General features: G+C 40.1%; 1 protein-coding gene across 5 annotated transcripts; it reads left to right on the top strand.

The window, feature by feature from the left end:
- The first annotated feature begins 387 nt into the window (after positions 1-387).
- On the top strand, positions 388-22,625 carry FKTN (fukutin). 5 transcript variants are annotated; one of them, XM_007423935.4, is made up of 11 exons: positions 388-486; positions 2,693-2,909; positions 4,073-4,264; positions 4,520-4,579; positions 5,479-5,682; positions 7,332-7,609; positions 9,624-9,756; positions 12,574-12,703; positions 15,553-15,686; positions 16,790-16,920; positions 18,416-22,623. In XM_007423935.4, exons 3-11 carry the CDS (start codon positions 4,160-4,162, stop codon positions 18,627-18,629), a joined length of 1,389 nt encoding a protein of 462 aa, XP_007423997.1. In that variant the 5' UTR covers positions 388-486; positions 2,693-2,909; positions 4,073-4,159; the 3' UTR covers positions 18,630-22,623. The 5 variants fall into 5 exon arrangements, with proteins under 5 accessions (XP_007423997.1, XP_025019693.1, XP_025019690.1 ...); XM_025163922.2 differs by having other exon boundaries at positions 427-672; XM_025163923.2 differs by having other exon boundaries at positions 427-695.
- The last annotated feature ends 1,455 nt before the right edge of the window (positions 22,626-24,080 follow it).

Raw genomic sequence — 24,080 nt, 5'->3', positions numbered from 1 at the left:
CAGCGATCTCTTCTACAAATGCTACCCAGACCTGACGCCGCTTTGTTTCCAATCTCGGCAGGTCTCCCTGCCCCGAAACCCACGCGCGAGGGCCAGCCTTTAAGCCCCCGTGGGCTGAGCCCATCCCTCTCCTACGCCCGCAGATTCAGCGCCACGTCCGGTTCCCAACTGCGGTGAAGCCTCCACCCGGGCGCCACTACCCTCGATGCTGCAAAATTTAATCATTTAGTAATAAAGCGAACGGTCCAACGCTAGTTGCAACGCAGCGGCGATGCGCACTGAACTAAACAAACGTGTTTCTAGAAAGACAGAGTGGCAGCCGAGCCACGCACCACAAAGCACCACAGGCGCATCAAGCCTAGCTGCCTTCCATCGCTATAAGCTATAGCTGACGTAAAGCGTGGCCTTGCTTTACGGTGGGTAGTGTCGCAAAAGCCCATCCTTCGCGGTCTCGCGGTCTCCCCCACTTCACCTCGCGCCTGGCAGGTAAGGGCGTCAACATCGCGTTATTAGCCCTTATTTTATACCGCCAACAGCCTTGAACGGATAAGCGGAAAAGAAATATTTCAGCATAACGAGGAAACAAACGTTTTAAGAAGGTAGCGTCAGCAGCTTTCTTCGCCCCGAAGACTTCACAGTCTAAACCTGAGCAAGAAACCGGTAGCCCTCCAGGTATTGACGCAGTATGGCCAATGGTGAGGGATGCTGGGAATTGTAGTTCATGGGCATCTGGGGAGGACGCAGGTTTCCCTGTGCGCGTTTAATTTTCAGGGTTGGAAGGGAATAGATGACAAATGTTGCGTTTGGGTTTACTTCATTTAGGAAGGGGAGAGATTAAATTTCACCAGAAGGATTGAAGTCCCAGCGTTCCCTACTGAGATCAAGCTTCCTTAGCTTTTATATAGTTTTGCCTACAACCGTATTTGGGAGAAAATCAGGCATTCCATAGGTATATGGTTGACTCCCCGCCAACCGCTTGTAAAATGTTCCTAGCTGAGAAGGAAAAAAAGAAAAAACTGTCAGCCCAGGATTGTTCTTAATGCTGGATAGAGATTGACAGAAATAATTTAATGTTTATTTCTGGTAAAAGGCTTTCTAGTGACTGACCTTGGTGGGTTATGCTCATTGGTTGCATAAAGTTGTTCTTTCAAGCACGGGCGTGGAATTTCCAGAAAATTGTGAATGATGCAAATAAGTAGTAGTCATATTTGCATATTTGTATCCAGAATCCAGTATTTTGGGCTATATTAGTTGATGCGGGGAAAACAATTGAATCTAGCCTATTTTGTGAAGTTTGAACATTCCTTCAAAGAAACTAAAAATGATATGTGGGGAAAAAATTTGGAATGTTGGAAACAACATTGGGTAGTAGGCAGTAAATTAAATGCAGTTTTAAGGAAGCAGTTAAAGATTGGCCATCACTGTTTAACACTCTTGTGCTGAAATGTCTATTGGGGCATAGCATGTCTAACTCAGACTGAAACATGCGCAGTCTGAAGCAAGTCTCTTTCAGGAATGCTTGAATCACATTCAACTTCATTCAAGGGTCAGTTCATGAGTCAAGGCCACTTCTCATGCTGCACAAGGCTGCTTACTGTTATGTGATTAATTATCTGGGTACAAGTAGTTTGGAAAAAGGAATCTAGCTTTGCAGTGTGTTCCATTTATTACTTGATTCTGCTGCTTCTTTTTGCCTTGATTCATCTGGAACCGATCTAGTTCTGTTCATGTGATCCTGCTGGTGGTGGCATGCTTCAGATCCTGACAGTAGGACCTTGAGTGTTGCAGTATCTCTGCAACCTTGAGAGAAATAATATGCTGTCCACTTCAGATGTCTCAGTAAACGTTTGTTTTATTGCTTCTTTTTACAAGTTTCTAATCCTGATTTATATTGCCGCCCATCTCGCAATTGCAACTCTGGGTGGTGACCATGGGATTAAAACCAATACAGCAATAAATAAATAATACCAATAAACAAAAATGACACAATAATAGTGTCATGGCACCAAGGGCAATTAAACTCAAACCACACAACCAAAGTTATGTCAAGAAAAACCACAATGACATACTGTACTGTATTTACGCAACCTGCAATTTGCCTGAATATCTTAGGAATATTAGAAAGACAAGGCCTATCTCCTTCAGGATTCTTGATGGGTGTTGAAATTAGTAATAGCAAATTAAATGCTCCTTGAACTAGGACTCAAAGTTCATTCTTGTTGACAATCTGCTTTTATATGCTTGCAGGAATGATTTGAGAGGTTGAGTCATCTGGTTAGCAGCATTGTAATTGTGGAATATGTTCACAGTTGCTTGGCAGTTTGCTAGTACTGTTGTCTTGCATTCACATTCAGTGTGTCCTTTGTCAGAAGGTTCAGCTGATGAGTTAGAAAGTGAGATTCAATTAAACGGGAGTATAATTCCGATGTATTCCAGGTTTTGCTCACAGAAAAAGGTATACCACTTGTGCACTGCCTCTGCTTTTTCTTGGTCTTAAGCAATTTTACTGCAGAAAAAATGTCATAACTGTGTTGAAGATGAATTCAGAATGGATGAATATCTAGTGGGTTTACTTTTGAGCATCCTGCCAGTCCCTTTTCTAGACCTGGAGGTTCAAGATTTGAGTGATCAAGTTTCTGCAACAATACAAAGGGGTTAATACCATTATCTTTCTACTTTTTCCTTCTGTTAGCAAGAACACTCTGCTGCTCAGTTGCAGTTGGCCCCTGCAACTATGGGATGTGGAATGGAAGGGAAGGCTAGACATATTTGGAGACCGTAAGGCTTGCCTTTTCAGCTATACTAGCCCAAGTTGTTGAAGATGTTCAATTTTTTAAAAACTCAGCAGAGAGGCTTCTTTTGATCTCTTACACCAAGAGGATCTTGCATAAATCACAGATCAGTGCCAGGTAATTCATCTGGAGTGACCAACTTTAGTAGCTTTTTCATCAACGTGTGGCTTAGGCCTGAAAAACGGATGCGCAGAGCAGATCCTTTTCAAGCAGACCATTGGGAATGTCCGTCAAGCTTGCCAGGATCAAGAATGCAGTGCACGTGCAAAACTGCCTCTGGCTGCTTTCTTGTTCAGTTCACAGTAGGAAGCAGGTAGTCCTCCATGGGGCAACTTCATTCACTCTGGCTACAGAGAAGAAGAAGAAGAAATGTTTGTATCATTTCTCTGCTCCTTCTCTAGCTACTTTCCATAGAGAGTAAAGAGGATGACCTTGACAGAGAGAGGGAAGATCCATTACTAAGCCAACAAGTAGATGAACATTGCTTAAGTCTAGATGAGGGGGAAGTTATGAACATGTCTCAGGTGACCCCCTAATTCACATTCAGACTTGCAAGACTTTGTTACTAGAACCAATCTTATTGTTGTTTAGTTTAAGGCACACCAGGCACCTGTTTCTTGGCCTAGTCTCCCTTGTAGGGCTGTCACTTTCCCTTTCTCTTCTCTCCCAGCCATTGGAACATAAGGGAGAACCCTGAAATCCCCACATCCCCATTTCTTTAAGACAATCACCTGAAAAGCAACCATCATGCAGTTCTTAACCTGCCAAGCTTGTCTGAACTGTATGCTTTGACTGAGGAAAATGTTCCATCTTAAAAAAACTGCTCTGTCACCATGTTGGGTTGGGGGTAAGGTTACTTGTTTGTCATTAGAATAGGGAATTAATTTTAGAAATAACATTAAATGATAGCTTGTATTGAGATGGACTGAATTTCTGCTTTTTCTAGCTTCCCTCCCAAAAAATGAATTGAAGTAGGTAAGCGTTAGTGAGAAGGTATCTTGCTTACGGGATGTTCTTCCCAGAGAAGTTTGCCTAGTGAGAGCTTCAAGGCGTTGTTGTGCCAGACATGAACTGGTTCAGAGTAATATGCAAAATAAAGCAACACCAAATCAGTTGTAAATCGATAAAATAACTTTTTAATTTTTTATGATGAGTTTTTAATTACATCTCAGAACTTGCTGTAGGATAGCTATTTAAACAGAAGAATAACAGCTTATTTTTTAAAAAGCATAAGACTATTATACCTTCTTAATTGAATTCCATTTTTTATGTTTTCCCAGCTTTGAAACTCATAATAGCCCATCTAAAAAGATGAGAAGCACCAAACTACTGCTTTCTAATGACTACCAGGAGAGTTCAAAAGACTGATGCAGAGAATTAACAAAAACGTAGTTCTGGGCCTTCTTACTTTGACCAGCTCAATCTTTCTTCTGTTCCAGTTGTACTATTATAAGTATTATCTGTCTCCAAAGGTAACATTTGATGATACTCATTATTTGCAAGCAAACCCAAACCCAGAGTTACAGATCTAAACAAGTGCTTATAGTGATTTAAAATATGCTGGGGGAAAAACATCATTTATAGAAGGCAGAGATACCAAATGTTATTCTGAAGCATGCTTGCTTGGTAGTAAAAATCACTGAAGCTTTGTTTTTTGTTATTATAATTTCATGGTATGGTTGAGATTGGAGTTATAGAGCTTTATTTCTCTTGTTTGGTTTTGTTAGAATGGAGCTGTTTTTCCCAAGATTAAAGGGAGCAAAGCAGGACAAGACAGTAGTCAATGGGTAAATATGTCTGACTTTACTACTTCTCAGAAACAACAAACTTGAGGTGGAAGAGACAACTCAGTGAAAAGGAGGGAGGCAGTGGCGTGAGGAGAATACATTTATGTATTTATTTATTTATTGTATTTATCATATTTATATAGCTGCCCATCTCACATGAGTGATTCTGGGCAGCGTACAACAATTAATAAAACAAATAAATACATAAAAAATTATTACAAGTAAAAGTAACTATAAAAGCACACAAAACAGGAGGGGATAACATTAATAAGGGAGCCATTGCAAAATCTCCCCGGTCCCTGGGACCCCCAGGCCTGACCACACAGCCAGGTCTTGAGGGACTTGTGGAATGTTGAGAGGGACGGAGCTAACCTCACTTCCGGGGGGGAGAAGATTCCACAAGGCGGGTGCCATGGCAGAGAAGGCCTGCCTCCTGGAGCCCACCAAATGTAATACGTGCAAATAATCATTACCAAAGGGTATTATTAAATACATAGGGGAATATTTGCATAACTTGTGTTAAATTACTGTACTTATTTTGATAATAGTGATTGACTTACTGGGAATTAATCTCTACCACTTACACTTCTTCGAGGGTCATGCCTAGGATGTTGAAGGAGATTGAATGCAGCCTTCTACCCTAAAAGGCACCCAGCCTTGGCTTTGGCACCAAAGTTTATCCTAAACTTTTCAGTTTTTTTCAATCTTCAGTTTGATTTTTGCCAGATATGCCAAAATAGCTGTTGTTACATTAACTGCAATTATTTATACAAAAGCCTTTGATGCTAATGATCTTTTAAAATTATTATTATGGTTATTACTTATTATTTTGATACAGATTTTCAGCAAACATTTACCCCTGATGTTTTTCCTCTCCTCCCTTTCTCTTTTTCAAACAGCACGTGGTTAGGAAATTTCTGAATTTGGTGGCCAGCCACAACATAGCTGTGCATCTGATTGATCCCCTCCTTTTGGGACTGATCGACAGAGATCTGGAGCAGCTTAGGGCCTTCTCTGATGGCAGTCACTCAGAATGCAAATACTTCTGTGTCCCAAGGGATTATACCACATTTGCACTACTGGACAAAACCTGGAAACTTGAAGTAAATGTCTTTTTCCAGCTTTATCTAACTGTGCTAAAGTTTGCAGTTGTTTAATAGGATGCAAAAGAGAGATAAAGGCTAAAGGTGCACGTTTGTTTATTTGCCCACACTTGTATGCCCCTATTTTTTTGACTCTAAGCAGCTTACAATATATAAAACTAAAACATAGATAAAAACAGGGTAAAAACACTTAATAATCAATAAAACTATTAAATGCTGTTTATAAAAAGGTGCCATTAAGTAAGATCTTCCACCTGAATGCCTTCTTTGCCATTTTTCTAAAGGACATGAGGGTACAGGCACATCTGATCCCCAGGGTTATGCTGTTCTAGAAGGAGGGGGTGCTCCTGAGAATGTCTGGGTCCCAGCCTACCAATCTCTTTGAGGAATGACATCCAAAGCATTCCCTCCCCACTCGATGATGTAGGGTGGGCAGAGTCTACTTGCAGAATATGATCCTGAAGGTAGCAAGGGTCCAAGATGAATAGGGTTTATAGGTAACCACCAACATCTTGAATTGGGCCCAGAAACTTATTACAACCAATGCAGCTCCTAAAATACAAGTGTTTTCCGTCAGAAACAACTAACACCAGTCAGCAAGTGGTCAGCCTCATTCACCACCAGCTGCAATTCCGAGTTCTCTTTAAGGTCAGCCCCACATAGTGTGAATGGCAGTAGTCTGACAGCTGACAAGACTGTAATCACTCTTTTCAACATCTTCTGGTTCAGAGACGCTACTGGCAGGCTCACCAAAACTGGCTGCAGACTCTGCTGGCCATGGCCTCCACCTGCTGCTCCGGCCGGTGCTGCTAACTCCAAGAAATTTCTGATTGTACACCAGCTCTTTCAGGGGAAGCACAGCCCCATTTATAGAAATAGGTAGAACATCCATAGTTTGCCCCATTCAATCATTCACAGTTTCAGGCACTGGGTCAAGACTTCCACTGCCTCTCCTGCATGGTAGAGAGAGGTAGAGAAGTAAAGGTGGGTATTATCAGCATATTGATGATACCTGACCCTAAACCTCTGGATGATCTCTCACATTGGTTTCATGTAGATGTTAAGCAAATGGAGTGCCCACCAAAGTGTTCAAGGGCTTGACCTCTCCTCCTTCCACAACACCAATTGGAATTGCCATTTAAAAAGCAGGCCGCCCAAAAGAATACTATGATCAAAGGAAGTGAATGCCACTGAAAAAGCTAACAAAACAAGGAGGGGCCACTTTGCACAAGAGTGACCAATGTGGACTCCATCCCATGCCCAGGTCTGGGCATGGGAATTAATTATCTGTGGCGGTGTGTTTCCTGAGAAACTTTGAGAGAGTAAGTCATGTAGTAATCCAACACATGATGCTCCAATTCTTGGAGATTGACTTGGATGTTAGCATTTAGAAATGACACGTCTTTGCTTTGACCGTTATAGAGGTTCATTTCTGCCAGAGTCGTTTTCTGACTTGTCTTGAGAAGTATGGTTTAACTAAGCAATAGTATACTCAAGAACAGCTTCTTGGAAAACGATGGTGAAATTGCCATGAGATGGTTCTCTTCTGCCATGTTTTGTTTTCGTTTCAACTGAAAAGGAAGTGTTCAGTGAAGCACGGCTGAAGTTTTATGGAGGTGGTTGGAACAAAGACATTATGTTGGTTTTAGGTGGGCTTGTTCCAGGCTGCTGAGAGAATGGGATTCCAGTGGCTAAAGCTTCAGAGCAAAGATCCACGTTTAGAAGGGATGCAGGATCTCTCTGGAACAGAAGTCCCCCTGCACTACATCTTCAAGCAGGCAACTCATGCCATCCATCTAGTAGTCTTCTATGAAAGGAGTGGCAACTACCTCTGGCATGGGCCACTACGGCTGAAGCAGCACGTGGACAGGACTTTTGTGCCTTTCCAGAAGCTATACTTTGGACGCTACTCTGGAGCCTACGACAAGTAAGAAACAGCAGGCAGTATTTTTAGTTGCATGTGATGATAATGCTCTTCTTGCAAAACACAGCTGTTGTACTTGCTTCCAGAAGGCTGAAATCAGACATCTAGGGATATAAAGGTGATGAGAATTGCATCAGGAAAGCAAACTTGTACATTTGATTAATGCTGGTAATGAGGCTGTTAGATTCCTTCTCCTTCTCTCTTTCTTACTTGATGCCAGAGATGAGAATTGCCTGGCAACATTATTTGGCAGTAGGTTCAGGGCAGACAGAATAATAGCGCCCTCAAAAAAATCCCTGCCATTGGCTTTAAACTATGGTAACCTCTGAACAAAGGCCCGTCTCTGAATATGGAGGATGTGGATCGAGCAGGAAAAGTGACACAGAAATCCGCCCACAATACATTCTAGCTCATGAATCAAAAAACACATGATTCCCCAGTGACGAAATACATGCTCATACAGGAAAATAGGACATCTCTCTTCTTTCTACTTTTGATGGGCTGCTTCTAAAATGCCCAAGTACCTTAATTCACTCAGTTAAGGCAATTATACGGAGTCATCTGGTTAGCAGCATTGTGATTGTGGAATATGCTCATAATTGCTTTGTGGTTTGCTAGTATTATCGTCACGCATTCATAATCAGTCAGAAGGTTCAGCTGATGAGCTAGAAAAGCTTATTATTTTATTTTCCTTCCAGTTATGTATGCTGCCTCTCATCTTACCAGACCCATTCAAGGCAGTTGTCAGGCCCAGCCCAAGAACAATGAGGCAGTCCAGTCCAGTCCCTTTATTTATTTATTTATTTTTTTATTATCAAACTTGTATGACGCTCCTAATAGACAGAATCTCGCCACGCTAAACCTATGCTAAAGCAACTAGTGCAGTGTTGTCCAAACTTGGCCACTTTAAGATGAGTGGACTTCAACTCCCAGAATTCCCCAGCCAGCATGGCTGGCTGGGGAATTCTGGGAGTTGAAGTCCACTCATCTTAAAGTGGCCAAGTTTGGACAACACTGAACTAGTGGCTATACCCCATGAGACTCTGGGGAGGGGCTGTCCTCAACCTCTTTCTCTTCCCACGGTCCTGCTGCGGACTGAGAAGGCACTTGCTCTGGAATGCTCCCCTTCGCTCCTGATAACCTTGATCCTCCGTTCCAGTATCTTCCTCGCTCATGTCATCCATTACAGCAGCCTTCAAATAAAATGGTAAAAACATCATAGTTGTGTTGCCTGTCCTCCCTCCTTGTTGTGGAGGTCTTTTCCTTGATTATCCTTTTGTCTTCCTGCCACCACTAAAACCCTTTGAGGGTATAAAAATTCTTTAAGTCTCTAACAGGGAGAATACAGGGAAGATAGCGGATAGCACAGATACCTGGTTAATACAGGGAAAAGAGGAGGAGTAAAGGGTGTTATGTATGTTCACCACCTTGAGTTATTTATAAAAAATAGTAAAGGCGGGATAAAAACCAAATAAATAAGGGAACACCTTGATTTTTATTAAATAACTAAAATGGGTTTTAAAACAGGTTCACTTATTTCTACAAATTATCTATATCTTGTCCATAGTAGCTTACCCTGGCCCTAAAATTATTTCCAAGCCTGCGTCACTGACGGAGAGACAGATTCCCAAGCTTAGTCTCCAAACCTCCCTCAGATCTGTCCTTCCACCTTCACCCTCCAAACACCTCTGCTCTAGTTCCCTCTTCCTGTTGGAATAGAACCCAGCAGGCGGTGCCCAATGTTGCTTTCCTTTGATTGGCAGTTCTGCCACCCAATTGTCACAATTGTTTTGGTTCTTTTTTTAGGCGTACAGTAAATGAGTTGAATGGTTTGAGAATAGCAGATTAAGATGGATAAAAATTTAGGTGAAAATGCAAGTTGTGGTTGTGTGTCAGAAGGAGCAGCAATTTGTATTTGTTAGTTTGCTGTCTTAATAATGCAAATTCGAAAGGAAACGCCTTTTTTTTGTTACATTTTCCTGGACAGAATAACATCATTTTCCCCTTCTTGTAACAGGATGGAATTATTAACTCTTTCCATTGATGGATTACTAGTCCAGATTCCAAAAGAGCCATCCAGGTTCCTTGAGGAAAGGTCTCACTCTAGATTTATTGAATGCCGATACAGAGAAGCTCGATCTTTCTTCCAGGTTAGTATCATTTCTTTTTTTAATTAACTGATTTAGTAAAAATGGCATTATCCATGGTACCACCGGCTCCAAAATGTGCACTGTTTCCATATGGTCAGTTTTCTCCTCCACATCCCAGCAATAAAATAGCGACGCTTGCTAATTCTTGTTAATTGGTCAAAATGGAAACATTATTTAAAAGGCATAAATGGGTGTCTTGTTCCTTCTGTGAGAGGAAAATTTTAGTAGCCTTTTGAATGTTCTAATGTTAGTTTTGATTGCATTTAATAAAGCCAAGTTAGCTAAAATGTGACCTGTAGGGCAATAGCAGGAAATAAGTAAACTTGCAAGACTAAGACTTGTTGATGGGAACAGACGTGACAGGGACAAATAGAACAGGAAAGTATGGTAAAATTAGCACCAAGGAAGTTATGGTCCAGTTGCCTAGGACACCTAGGAGTCATGTCTGTGGTTTGTGGTTTTTGAGGATAAAAAGGATTGCATCTGAGGGGGTCGGTACCCATTTGGTCAAGCTGTCTACCTGACAGCTCGGTCAAGTTGGTCGGCATTGCAATGTGAATCTAAGTGAGTGCCTTGTATGCTATTGGTTGAATTTTACTTGCTTATTGAACTAACTTTTAATAAAGCTTTTAGAACTTTGAAGTGACTTGTTTTATGGTGTGTCTGCCTCCCGTGTTTAACGTGGTTTTTTCTCTGACACTTCATACCATATCAGTGGTACTAAGTGGACTTGATCAACCTATAAAGTGCAGTGGCCAGCTAGACCTTTGTAAACCTACTAATACTGCTCACGGCAAAATGGGAGACATCTTGGTCCCAAAGCTCTTTGGAACTCAGAGAATCATAATGGATGCAATTCTGATTTGGTGCATTCAGCAGAGAATGTCTTGCAATTACACTCCAACTAAGAGATCAGTCTCACGGAACTGGCTTTTACTCTTTTAAGGGTGCATCTTTAGTCATGTATGTACTTGATTCCATAGCTGCCCCTGTTCAAGTTGGAGCAATTATATGCTTAAAGCTCACGACATAGCATTTTTTTTTTTTGTAACTTTGAGTCAGTCTTGACTCCTGGCGACTGCCTGGACAAGTCCATGAAGTTTTCTTGGCAGCATTTTCAGGAGTGGTTTGCCATTGCCTCCTTCCTAGGGCTGAGAGAGAGTGACTGGCCCAAGGTCACCCAGCTGGCTTCGTGCCTAAGGCAGGACTAGACCTCATGGTCCCCGGGTTCTAGCTTGATGCCTTAACCACTACACCAAACTAGCTCTCTTGATGCATAGCCTAGGACCCAGTGAATTACTTCCAACTTGTTTCATCCCTTTAAAAAAGTAATTTGTCACAGGTTTGGAGAGTCACTGTTCAAATCCACAGTTCCTTTGGGTGGCCAGAAACACATGCATGGTTTTTGAATATTGGTCATAGTTTTGTTGAAATCCTAACCCAATTAAGCTTTTCTGTCTAGAGACAACCTGTGCTTCAGTTCTTCCATTTTTCAGCCCAACAGCCAGCCACATTTCCATGCTTAACCCTATTCGACGACTACTTACTAAGATCTGCTCTGTGGCTCTGACACTTGATGGCGCCAGAGAATGAACATAGAAGGCCTAGCAATGAAAGAATTAGTTTCTTTCATTGTAAGAAATATTTTACTACCTTTTGAGCATAGCAGGAAGGTAGAAAAGAACAGTTGGATTAAAAAAAGAAGTTTTTCTGTGGGTTAAACCACACTTTGAGGTTTTACTAATGTATAAGAAATGGTTTGTAGCTGTCTTATTACAAGTGCTAAGGGGAATGCATTTTTTAGTGAAGATGAAAATGGGATTGGTTGCAATGGTGATTTTTTGATGGGCTCTGGATCCAAAGCTGTACATTTTAATATTTATTTTTCAAACTCTGTCCAATGCTGTTTGCCACAAGTAGGGAGTCCTTTTCATCCCTAAGACCTCATATCGTATCATGTTTTTCTCACATGTGACCCCAAAGCTTTGATTTTAAAGCTACATGTCAGCTGCTCCCTGTGGTTATCATCACCAATTTGAATTGGGTCCTTGCCCGACCCAGTGGTCCCTTCCTTCTGCTTTCCATGAGAGCCAATAATAAGGACCATCATTTAAATACAAATCCATTACAGGTAGTCCTCACTTACCATTCATTCAGCAACCATTTGAAGTTACAACAGTGCTGAAAAAATAACTTTATGGCTAATTTATCACCATTTATGGCCTCCACGGCGTCCCTCAGTCACGTGATCACCATTACAGTAAGTACTGTACACATTGTCCTGTGCCCGACCTGTGGTTTTTTCTTTTATTCCCCCCTTGCAGAGTGGAGATATTGGAGAGGAAGGGATTTCGAGAGAGTAAGCTGCATGCATAGTGCACCCATGGCTCCCAGCCCTGGGCTGTGGTGCGATGGCATTGCTTTCAGTGTGTACAAGACAGTAAGCAGGCACTCAACCATTTCAAAGGGCGGGGGAGCGGTTAGGAGGCGAACAAAAGCCGAAGGGGTGAAATTGAGTAGTTTTGTCTCTTTCCAGCCGGACGGCACAGTCATGGTCACGTGATTTCCCGCTTAGTGACCACTTCGCTTAGCAGTGGAGCTGCTGGCCCTGATTAGTGATTGTTAAGTGAGGACTACCTGTAACAGTTACTTATTTCTCCTGGGGGAAGTGTTGGCAAGGAAATATCAAAAATGATCATGGAAGCTAAGGTACAGATTAGAGACAAATGTATGTTGCATTTCAGTTACAATGTATGAAGAATTTAGTGTCATTCCTGCTTTTTTTCCTCCTCCTCTTCCTCTTCCTTTCTTTTCTAGCTGTACCCTGATGATACATCCCTTGAGGCAGTGGAATTCAGGAAAAAAGCCAAGGCGTTGCTGCACCTTGCTGCTCTGACACTGGACTCTTTAGGAGTACGATTCTGGCTGAGCAGCGGAACTTGTCTCGGTAAGTCACTTGCAGTTGCATCAGAACCCAGAAACGTCCTCTGCAGCTGGAGTGCTGGCAGCTAAGCTTAAGGGGCAAATAGACCAAATTAGCAGAGGCACAGCATATGTCGAGATAACACTAATCGAATTTATGGAACCATGGAATCCGTGTGAATGCAAATTAGCATGTCGTAGACTGTGATCCCAGAAGCATACATGCAAGAGAGTCCTTTCTCATCCCCCACCCCACTGATGCTTGTCCAAGGAGATGTTATGAGTGTTATTTTTGACATCAAGTGCCAGTTGTTAACATGATGAGTTAAACGTTGCGTTAATGCAGCTTTCTTTACCTCAGTGTTGTCCAAACTTGGCCACTTTAAGATGAGTGGACTTCAACTCCCAGAATTCCCCAGCCAGCATGGCTAGCTGGGGAATTCTGGGAGTTGAAGTCCACTCATCTTAAAGAGGCCAAGTTTGGACAACGCTGCTTTACCTCATGCTCCTTAAACGGGTTAAAGGCCCGTGTTGGTTAGGAGTACTGGTAGTTGTAATCCAACATACTTGGTCAACCTCATGTAAGCCTCTTACATAAGTGTAAGTAGGAGTGTGCAGGATTTCATATCCAGAGCGAAAAAGGTGCTTTGGAGCAGGTGTGGGGATGCATACCATACCTGTCTGCATTTCCTTAAAGAAGCTGCATCTTTTCCTTGCTCACATGGAAGCTGCACAATCCCAGGAAATGATGCATTTCAGTGAAGGAGATACCAAGGTGCTTTGGCACAAGTGTGGCCATGCTACTGATGCCTCCTTAATTCGAACACATTTTTTGGTGGGATCAGGCTAGCTGTTGTCTGAGCCCAATAAAAGAAGAGTTTTAATAAAACCCTGCTGGGTGGGGCATGTGCACCCATGCCCACTCCGTAGCACCTTTTCAGTTTCAGATATGAAATATTGCAGATCCTTAATTTCCAACCTCTTCTAAATTGCTCGCTTCAGAAGATAAATAGGTAGATTCTGTTGTAGGTATATTATCACAGTGAGTAGACTACATGATTCTTCTCATGTGATTTTGATCCTATCTTGTATACATATTTAAATGTGTAGTTAAAACTTCTGCACTCCCTTTAACATGTGGACCTTCTCAATCTCATCCATCAGCCCTTTTCATTTACGGATCATATTGTTCTCCATAGAGCGTAAGCCAGAGGATACACTCTGTGTCTTAATTTGATTTGCTATACAGTGCCCAATTCTTGGGGGTGCCCTAGAAAAAGCAGAAACATCTCCGTGAAATGTTGGAGGTAGAGGAAGCTGCAAGGCTATTTAAATATTTGTAAGAAAAATGTCCTACATCAGAATAGTTGGTAAGTCATAGATTAAACTCCAGAATGGAATTGAAACTAACATAGTTCTCTGCATGTCTGCTCAAAAGCAAGTTCCATTGAGTTCAGAAACCTGCTCCCAGGTAAATATATGCAGATCTTTCTATATAAAGCAAGAGACGGAGTTTCCAAAATAGTACTAATACTGAAATATGAACAATAGATTTATATAATTGATTAACTAGGTTTAAAACACTGCAGTATTTTTTAAAAATTGGAAAGTGGCACTGGAAAGGATTTGCCAGTTTTGTAGGTGCAAATATGAAATACAAATGTTCTTGATAAAGCATTAATGTGGGACTCATCCAAGCTAAATGAAATAAATAGCACACAGATACCAATTGTATCCTGATCTGCTGGAAGATTGCTTGCTTAGCACAAGTTGTTGAATTAAACAGCTTTTTATTTTGATGCTGTACGATTGTTAAATATGGTTGCTTGATCTATTATGTGCCATCAGGTCGGTGCTGAGTCTGTGACTGAGTCCATCCACCTTGCTACTGGTTGTCTTCTTCTCTTTCATTCCATCTTTCCCAGCATTAGAGCCTTCTCCAGAGAACTAAGTTAGATCCTTATTTTTGTCGAGTAATACTAAAAATATGAATATTCTGTGTGAGGAAAGCCTGCCTGCTTGCCTGCCTTCCTTCCATTTATATAGTTGCCCATCTCAAATACATGATTCTGGGCAGCTCACAACAATTAAAAACAATATAAAACACCAGAACAATTTAAAAACTATAATTTAAAAACAATAAAAATATTGCCTACAAAGTTATTATGATTTTGCCCTTATGTGGTTGGGAGGTTAGATGGCCTTGAGAGGCTTTTGTGGATTGCTTTGTCTGGGTTTACCCTTGGGGACCGCTGTAGGTTTCTACTCTTTGTTAATACTGTTTTTCTGTTGCTTCCACGTGTTAGCCACCCAGAGTCATATTTGCGAGATGGGCAGACATATAAATCAAATAAATACTTTTTATTTGTTCTGGGCAAAGTCACTTGCAAAAATTCCTAAACTTTTGGGAATCTTCTGTCATGAAAGAGAGGTTGCAGCCCACCATGGTTCACCAGAAACGGTTCTTCCTGGATTTTTCAAACTGATATAATTTCTCTTAATAATTATAAAGAAACTACTCTCTCCAAACATGTAAAGCACAGGACTGCTCTCTTAGAAGAAAGAAATCAGCCATTTTCAATTGTGAAAATGGTAGTGAAGTCTTAGGTTCAAACATCAGCCTTGGGTGATGAACAGGTCTGGGCAAGTAAAATTGTCCTTCTGCTGTTCCCATCATAGGAAACAAGAGGAGGAAATTTCCCTCTTCTCTACCATATAAATGCAGCAGATTGTTAGAGGAGAGATTGAATTCTCCATCTTTCCTTGGAATGGAAAACTTCTGGGTGTAATTTCTGTGCCTTATTTAACTCTTTTTCATCAATGCAGGAGCTGCATGATTGTGTTACATTTCTCATGGATCTGTTGTATATTTAGGTTGGTACAGACAGTGCAACATTATTCCTTACAGTAAAGACATGGACTTGGGGATTTTTATTCAAGACTATAAACCGGATATTATTCCAGCATTTCAGAAGGCTGGATTACCAATAAAGCACAAATTTGGCAAGGTTGGTGAATAATATACTTGACTCATACTTTCCTTTCTTGCCAATCCTTTTTTCAGGGTGTCTGAAACATTAATGGAATTATTAGGTTATACTAGAACAGTGTTTTTCAAACTTGGCAATTTTAAGATGTGTGGACTTCAACTCCCAGAATTCCCCAGCCACAATGCTGACTGGGGAATTCTGAGAGTTGAAGTCCACACATCTTAAAGTTGCCAGGTTTGAAAAACATTGTACTAGAAGAATGCATTTTGGCCAAGGAATGCTGGGGAGTGGAGCAACCTGGTTTTGGATCTTTTCTCATCCCTGGAGCTTGCTGATTGGTTTGGGGCAATCAGGATTTTTATGTAACCTACTTCACAGAGTTATTATGAGGATAAATGAGAGGGAACAGCTTGCAAGGACTGTGTGCTGCAATTCAACATAAAAGTGGCCACAGCTTCCTAGATCAAAACACGCTCCCAGTCCAGACATTAGTTTTCTTGCAAATTACTCCTTTTCCCCAGCTGTTATTCTCCCGGAAGTAATGTTTTTTTAAAACTTAATGAGAGATTTTTTTTTTCCCCCAGCAGGGCAAATGGTACAGCCCTCATTCCTTCGTAAATATTGAATTACTTGTATTATCTTGTAGACTGTCTAGGGCTAATCACAGTCCTTGCACAGCTTTCTCTTCTATCATCATAATTATTGTACTTCTTGACTTTTCAGCCCTATTAGTTTTATTGGCATCTGAGCAGTGAGAAATTTAAGATTTCCTGGTTTTTTACTTCTGGTTCAGCTTCTTTAGAAAAGAAATGTTAAAGAAACTGCTGAAGACTTGTTACATTTCTGTGATGCTGTTATATACATTAATAGACTGGGCATAAAATTCATAATCTTGGCACTCCAAGTGATTCCCCTTCCTGACCAAATTTCATAGGGTGCTGAAAGAGCCATACTGTTTCCTTCAGCTGCTCCTTAAGAAGTCTTATCTTCATAATACAGCTAGAAAGTACTCAAATTTCAGAGTTAAGAATTACAGGGTTGGAAGGGAATCTGAGGGTTAATTTTGATGAGTGCCCACATTATTATCTGTATCTAGAGTTCTTTTTTTCCTTTCTTTATAGGTTGAAGATAGTTTAGAGCTCTCCTTCCAGGGAGGAGAAGATGATGTGAAGCTTGACATTTTTTTCTTCTATGAAGAGGATGACCACGTGTGGAATGGAGGGACCCAGGCCAAATCGGGCAAGAAATTTAAGTATGGCTCAGAGTTGGTATTTGTGGGGGGAAACCTTACTAAAGAACTATCTTTTTCCATCTATATAGGCATAGTCTGTTAGCCAACAAATAATTGCTTCCTCTCTAATGAATTATAAGCTTTTTGGAGAACATTGGCTGGGCTCCTAAGAAATTTTTCAGGAAGTTTCTCAGTGGTAAGTTTAGTAATGGACAACAAATGTCTTTGAAATATAAGTTGACTCACATTTATCAGCCCACCTCTGCAGATATTTAGCTTTGCAGAACCTCCTACAATATGTTAAACTTCCATTTCTGAATGCAATTCAAAATGCTGGCATTCATCTTTGCAAGATTTCAGCTGCTTTGCATCTGGAAATCTAAGTTATTTTCTCCCACATGAGCGTCTTGGAATACTGACACTCAGAGGCTTCACTACCCCACTTTCTGGAATCAGGTGGGATGGTGAAATAGCAAAGAGTACTTTGTAAGTAACTCTTCCCCTTAGCCTCGGCCCAGGAAAGTTCATCTGCTTCTGAACTCTTTTTTTTTTTTTAAATACAGATTAAGATTTTTCTAAATTTCTCTGGACATTTCAGAATGCCATCAGCCTTATCTAGGATTGATTTTCTTGTTTAACTATCAGCTGTGTTTGTAACTTAGCTGTTTATTCTTGTTGTATCTGTAATTGTTGCTCGGTCAATTTTACTGTGTTAGAATAAGGATTTTTTCGAATAGTTGTAATCTATCCTGTGAGTAACTAAACTGGAAGGAAATAAATTATTTGAGTAAATTGAGGGAATATAATGGGAAATAAAAAGATTTCAATCCAAGGCCAGTCATCTAACCAAATAATTGTTGGTTAAGATGTTGGTATTAAGCTTGATCTCTTCTATACAGATGACATTATAGAAAAATGAATGTTCTTTGGATCAATAATGTTATTAAGAATGGGTGGAATTTCTGGGGCAGCGTGTTAGTTTCTCTTCCTCTGATCAAAGATGTGACTGCTCGTATTTTAGTACAAATTTGATCACTAGTGAAGAATTGTGTTTCTGTGTTTCTGGTTAATCAGTTCAGTCTGCAAAGCAGATGCTTGGACAATCTGTAGGAATTTTAGTTCAGAAACACATTCAGGAGCCGGTTAAGGAAATGAGTGTCCTGAAATTCAAATGTTTATGTTTATTAACAACAAAAAGGTCTCTAATTCTCGTGATTATGCACTTCAAAATGCTTGCTTAAAGGTTAAAAAGGAGAATTTGCTTCCTTGGGACTTTGAAGATTGCATTTCAGTGCTGTAAATAGCTCCTCATCTGTCATTATAACTCAGCAGAATTAAAATAAATTATGCAACAACTTTCCTTAATAATTTAGTATAATATATATCACTTGCAGAAGCTAACTTTGCATATTGCTTATATCCAATCTGCCACATAATAATCTAAAAATGTAACCTACTTGGCACCAGTTGCTTAGCATATTACCTACACCATCTTAACTGTTTTTCCTTTTTGCAGGTACCTCTTTCCCAAATTTACCCTATGCTGGACTGAGTTTCTAGAACTTAAGGTACATGTGCCATGTGAAACCCTCCACTATATTGAAGCCAATTACGGTAAAGACTGGAAGGTGCCTGTGAAAGTGTGGGATTGGAAAAATTCGCCCCCTAATGTCCAGCCTAATGGAATCTGGCCTGTCAATGAATGGGAAGAAGTCATTCAACTCTACTGAGTGATCTATAAGAAACTGGCATCAGAAATGTATTTGTTGCCATTTGCATCATGCCTCGCCTTGAAGTCATCAGCCTTGGGATCTTCATGGATTTAGTAATGAATGATCCTGTAAAGGATTCTGCCACTGCTTCGATGGTACAATACGTGTGGAAATTGGTGCACTGCTTCAAGAGTTTCTGCAGCTGAGGATGGAAGAATTCAGAAAGCATTTTCACACACACACACACACACACACACACACTGTGAAAAGGTGAAAATGAGCACTGGCAGCTATTTGGATGTTGTGTTATGGCAAAGATGCTTATATCAAGGCAGTAAGTCTTCATTCTCTTCTAAGTTACAGTAATCCTGAGATAAAAGCACTACTCACCCAACCATGTCTGGCAGCCTATCAGGGCTCTTAATTGGGAGGTTTTGTACTCTACCCAAAATCATAAAAATTGGGCAGGGAAAATGCCCTGGCAGATCACTTTAAAAGAAACCTGGTCAAAGGGGGGGAAAAATCACATACAAGTAGTCCTCACTTACCAGCCACAATTGGGACCAACAACTCCATTGCTAAGTGGTGCAATCATTAAGCGCTACTTCATGTGACTGACTTGTGACTTCCTGCCAGCTTCCCCATTGACATTGCTTGTCAGAAGCCGGCTGTGAAAGTCGCAAATGGTGATCACTTGACCGTGGGATGCTGCAACCATCATAAATGTGCGCCAGTTGCCAAGCACCCAAATCGCAATCATGTGACCATGGGGATGCTGTGATGGCCACAACTTCGAGGACCAGTGGTAAGTCTCCTTTTTCACCACCATCGTAACTTCAAACGGTCGCTGAATGAATGGTTGGTAAGCGAGGACTACCTATAGTGAGTTATTTCCTCTTGACTCCCTGTGGTCCACTGCTTTTCTAAATGGCAATAAAGCTGAATTATGTGTCCCTTTTAGAGGCAAAACTAAGTTAGAATTGCTAACAATATGTGGGTGTATCTGAATAATAACTGGGGAGAGTTATATTAGCCTGTTGTAGCAAAAGCAACCAAGTGATTTTTAGGATTATAAAGACTGGTAAATGTATTATTACATGAGCTTGCAAGGATCACGTTCCATTTCTGTGCCTCTGATGAAAAGGACTAAAATGCATGGAAGCTTATGTAATTTGTTAATGTTGAAATGACCACAGAACACTCTCGTGAATTCTAGATTATTTTTAAAGTTAGTATCAGATGACTGATTTGAATACTTGTCAAAGATCGTTGCTGTTATTGAGATAAGTATTGGCTGATAGGCTTCAGATATTGCACACTAAAGCGTTGAAGATTTCTAGTTGTGCAGAGACACTGGAGTCTAAATACTTGGAGATTTTAGCAGCGTGAGTGGTAATGTTTCTCTGCTTTCACACACCATCTAGAGAAATGAAGGAAGAGTAACAATAGAAGTTGGCCATCCTTAGTCTACTAAATAATGTTTTTGTTGTAATAAATAGGAGGTATCTTTGGATTTTGATCATTTTATTGAAATGTATATTTTCATCATATTAATTATGATGACCTGCTGATTAAGGAGATTGAAACTGAAGAAAAGTGTCCAGCAAATGGAATTCCTGTGAAGTGTTAAATGAAACAGAACTAAACCTATGAAAGAGTTTTCCTAGTACATATTATTTATATAAGACAAACTATGTCCTAAAAGCAGTTCTAACTATTTGGAGCTCTTTTACAAAATCCAATAAAGTAGGAATTGTTTTTGTGGATCGAAAATGTGAGTAGAAGATTTTCCAGTGCACACAAATACACAATTTACATATAAGTATAATAGGAAAACAAATAGAGTAAGAACTAATGCACATTCTTTAACTTAAATAGTATTTAAATTATAAGGTATCTAACTTATTGATATATCTAATTTATTGACAAATTTGTTTGCCATTTGTACAAGGTACAGCACTCATATATGTTAATTTGGTATTATTGAATCAAGTCTGACTCTGATTATCATATGGACAGATGCCTTCCATCTTGACTCATCCCTAGTGAAAATCTCGAGGTTTTCTAGGGACATTTCAGTTATCCCTGATCATTCCGTCCACTTATCCATTGTCTTCCCCTTCTTCAACTTCCCTCAACCTGCCACAGCATTTTAGTTGTGTTTAATCCCAGTGAAATCAGTGAGAAGATAATCTCGAGGCCAGTTTGAAGAACAGTCTCAATCCAGTGGAGCACATCACTTGAACCTTGATTGAGGCCTCCAGTCAAGGTGGACTTCTTCACTTCTACCAGGTGCAGAGAGTCAAAAAGCACCTGCTTTAATGAGGCTTCACCATGCTAAGCCTCACAAGGATATTTCAGTTGAAGTGAAGTGCTCTTTCAAAGCTTTGCATAGCCCTGCAAATCTCAGCTGTCCGATCTGGATCAGGGTCAAGATTCCAATGTTCTTGCTATATTTGTTGTGCTGGTGTACACTTTTAACTTTCTGTTCAATCTGTTACTCATTACAAAGTTAGCTAAAGTAATCTGGGACTTTTTAAAAACTAGGAGAGCATCTCCCAAGTGTTTGTTTGCAATAAATGTCTGAAAACAAAATTGCTGCATTTACTGAGAGTATCAAAGAGACTGATGTTTATTAGGTGAATATATTTATAATGGATAGTTTGTGTTAAATATTACATTCACATTTTAAGGTGCCCTTATTGGAGAAGCTGCCATTCACCTATGCAGTATAATGGCTAACTTTGGATAGTCAAGATCTTGAATTAGCCCTGATATATGGGAGTGTAATTACAAAGTGATACAGTTTTGGTTAAAAAAGAAAAACAATTAACCAGAAAAGCAACTTCATATATGCCTTAATGGAATGTGAGCCACTGTGACTGCTCTGGAAACATGTTTTGGGGTTTTGGAGGATAACATAATGGAAATGTCACCTGTTGTGTAGCTGTTGTACAACCTATCAGATGCCAGAATCATTATAAGAGAAATAAAAAATAAAACTGCCAATATAGTAAATATGGCACAACAGCATTTGGAAAACTGTTTTTCAAATCCTGATTAGCACACCCCAAAAAGATGCTGCAGATGTGGAAAAGATGCAAAAATGGAACTCCCCTTTGAGGAGAACTACAGCATTTGGGGCTTTGTAATTTAAAGTGAAAGCAGATACGGAGGCCCACACATGAATATGAAAATGCATGGAGTAGAACCTATGGATAGAAATTAATTTCTTCTTCCCTCACTACACTGGGTCAACCATTAAATCTAAATGCAGGGAGTTTCAGCACTGATTTAAAAAAAAGGTACTTCTTTATATAACAAGTGGTTAAATTACGTAATATTTTGTTAGTTTAGATTATTTAAGGGAATGGAGTTGGTTTTTTTTAGAGAATTAGTGATTAGTTCTGATAGCTGTATGGTATTTCTTGGATCGCATACCTGAAATACCTGTTGTTAGGGAGCAAAAGTGGCAGAAGCTATTGTCCTATGTTTGTGAACTTCCTGTATGCATCTAGTTTGCCATTGTGTGCTGGGCTATTTGGGGTGATGATCTCATATATTTTTATGAGCTCAGTACATCTTCAGGCAGTCCCTTTGCTTATCTCTGTATGAACAAGCTGGAAATTGCAGTTCACCATAGCTTCCTGTAATAACTATTGTAAATTGCTTCCAAAGAACCTAGAATACAAAAGCTCACTTTAAACCATGGCTTCATATTTCCACTAAATTTGAAAATATTGCTATCCCCTTTTGAACAGGAACTAATCGTGGCCAGGAAGTCATTGAGATGTAAGGATATGAAGCTTGGCGTATCATGGAATAGTAAACTGACCTTTTCAAAAACAATAAAATCAATAACATAAATTCCCCAAACTAACTTCTGTTGTTAATATCCATAAGCTACTGCCTTTTACTCAACCAATCTTTATGGAAGGGCCTATGCAAACCTCTGAGCTTCACAGAATTCAAATGGAAATGGTGATAAGCTTTGTATTTATTTAGCCCTTTTTTTTTTTGCTTTCTGTAAGAACAGGATTCTATTTATTATTCATTTCATTTCATTAGTATGCTCACAAAATTAGATTAGCTCAACTCTCTAAGCCGCATGTCCTCTGGATGTGTTAGGAATTCCCATAATGCTGTAAAAGCTTCTTTTTTTTTTGTCAGAAGATGTCAGATCCAATAAAGCAGGAATTGTGAACCAGTTTTAGTTCCTAGCTTTACACCCAGCATGACCAATGATGAAGGATGCTGGAAACTAATATGCAGAAAGACCACAGGTTTCCCAGGCCTACAGTAGAGCATTTACACTGATAGAAGTCTAGGTGATGAATCTTTGGTTTTCCTCTTTCCTTTAAATGTCCTGCTCTGCTAAAAGCTATTCCAAATGGTTGGGGAATCTTCTGGAATTTTGAACAAGATGGTTCTGGAAACAATGTGAACAGCTTTAAAACTGGAGGCTCCCCCAATACAGGTGGTTTGCAATTTCTTCTGTGCTTCACGGATTTATTGGGAGAAACTAGGGATTTCCCCCCCCCCCCATAAATTTATCCCACTGATCTATATGTATTGTATAGTCTTCCTCAAACATATCTAGTCTCTTCCAGATGTGTTTGATTACAAATACCATCTTTCCAATGCTGACTGAAAATTATGGAAGTTGTAGTCAAACACATGGAGGGCACCAGTTGGAGAAAGCTGATTTAATGTTTGATACTGACACAAGATTAATGTTTAGGTAAATCAAGTAATCTGGTACACAATAATATTTTCAGTAACCTAGGTCTAAAAATACATTTTTTGCTTTATATCACTGCTGTGTCAATGTTCTCAAGACGGGAAGGAAAATCTAACTGACAACTACATTTGTAAAATTCAACACGGAGCTGTTTCCTTCAAAAGCATATGCCCTATAGTATATTATTCTGATTTTAAATGAATCCCATTTGACTACAGCAGGTGGCAGTACCTATCTAATCCTGGCTGATCCCAGAATGATAAAATGTCAGTTCTTGCAGGAGGAGAGACCAAGAAGAAACTGCAGGGCTGAGGAAGGGAAAGAAACATCTGGAAGAAGGCATTGGCAAGCCACTTCTGTATTGCTGCCATGAAAAATAATGGATGTGTCCAGGTAGTCACCTGGAGCTGAGCTCGGCTTAAGGGAATTTTTACATTGGTCACACTATACAGGTTTGCCATTCTCCTCTGCATCTTGATTACCCTGACAAAGAGCCACGTATTATGAGAAAAACTAGTATTTGCAGGCATATCCTAGAGTCGATGGATCTCTTCTTCCCCCAATGCAAACACCTTATCGGGGCTTCAGTTTTAATTCAGTTTGTGAGAAACAGAGCAGGTTTAAGTTTTTAGTATAGGTCTCATTCATTTCAAAGGATTAATTTGGATTAATTCTTTCTCGGCGAATCATTGGGGTTCTCTGAGCTTGGTTGTTTTCTTGCAGACATT

This window comes from Python bivittatus, unplaced genomic scaffold, assembly GCF_059951505.1.
Source record: "Python bivittatus isolate LINGU-HERP-01145 unplaced genomic scaffold, Pbiv_v1 ctg000850_np1212, whole genome shotgun sequence".
NCBI lineage: Eukaryota > Metazoa > Chordata > Lepidosauria > Squamata > Pythonidae > Python > Python bivittatus.
Note: the sequence above shows the minus strand (reverse complement) of the source record. Positions and strands in the feature narration are given on the sequence as shown.

Bases quoted from the DNA above. Each gene is read 5' to 3' on its own strand.
- FKTN (XM_025163925.2), top strand. From the start codon at position 4,160: ATGCAGAGAATTAACAAAAACGTAGTTCTGGGCCTTCTTACTTTGACC. The intron at 4,265-4,519 runs GTAACATTTGAT...TGGTTTTGTTAG, and splicing joins AGTATTATCTGTCTCCAAAG to AATGGAGCTGTTTTTCCCAA. The intron at 16,921-18,415 runs GTATGGCTCAGA...TCCTTTTTGCAG, and splicing joins AAATCGGGCAAGAAATTTAA to GTACCTCTTTCCCAAATTTA.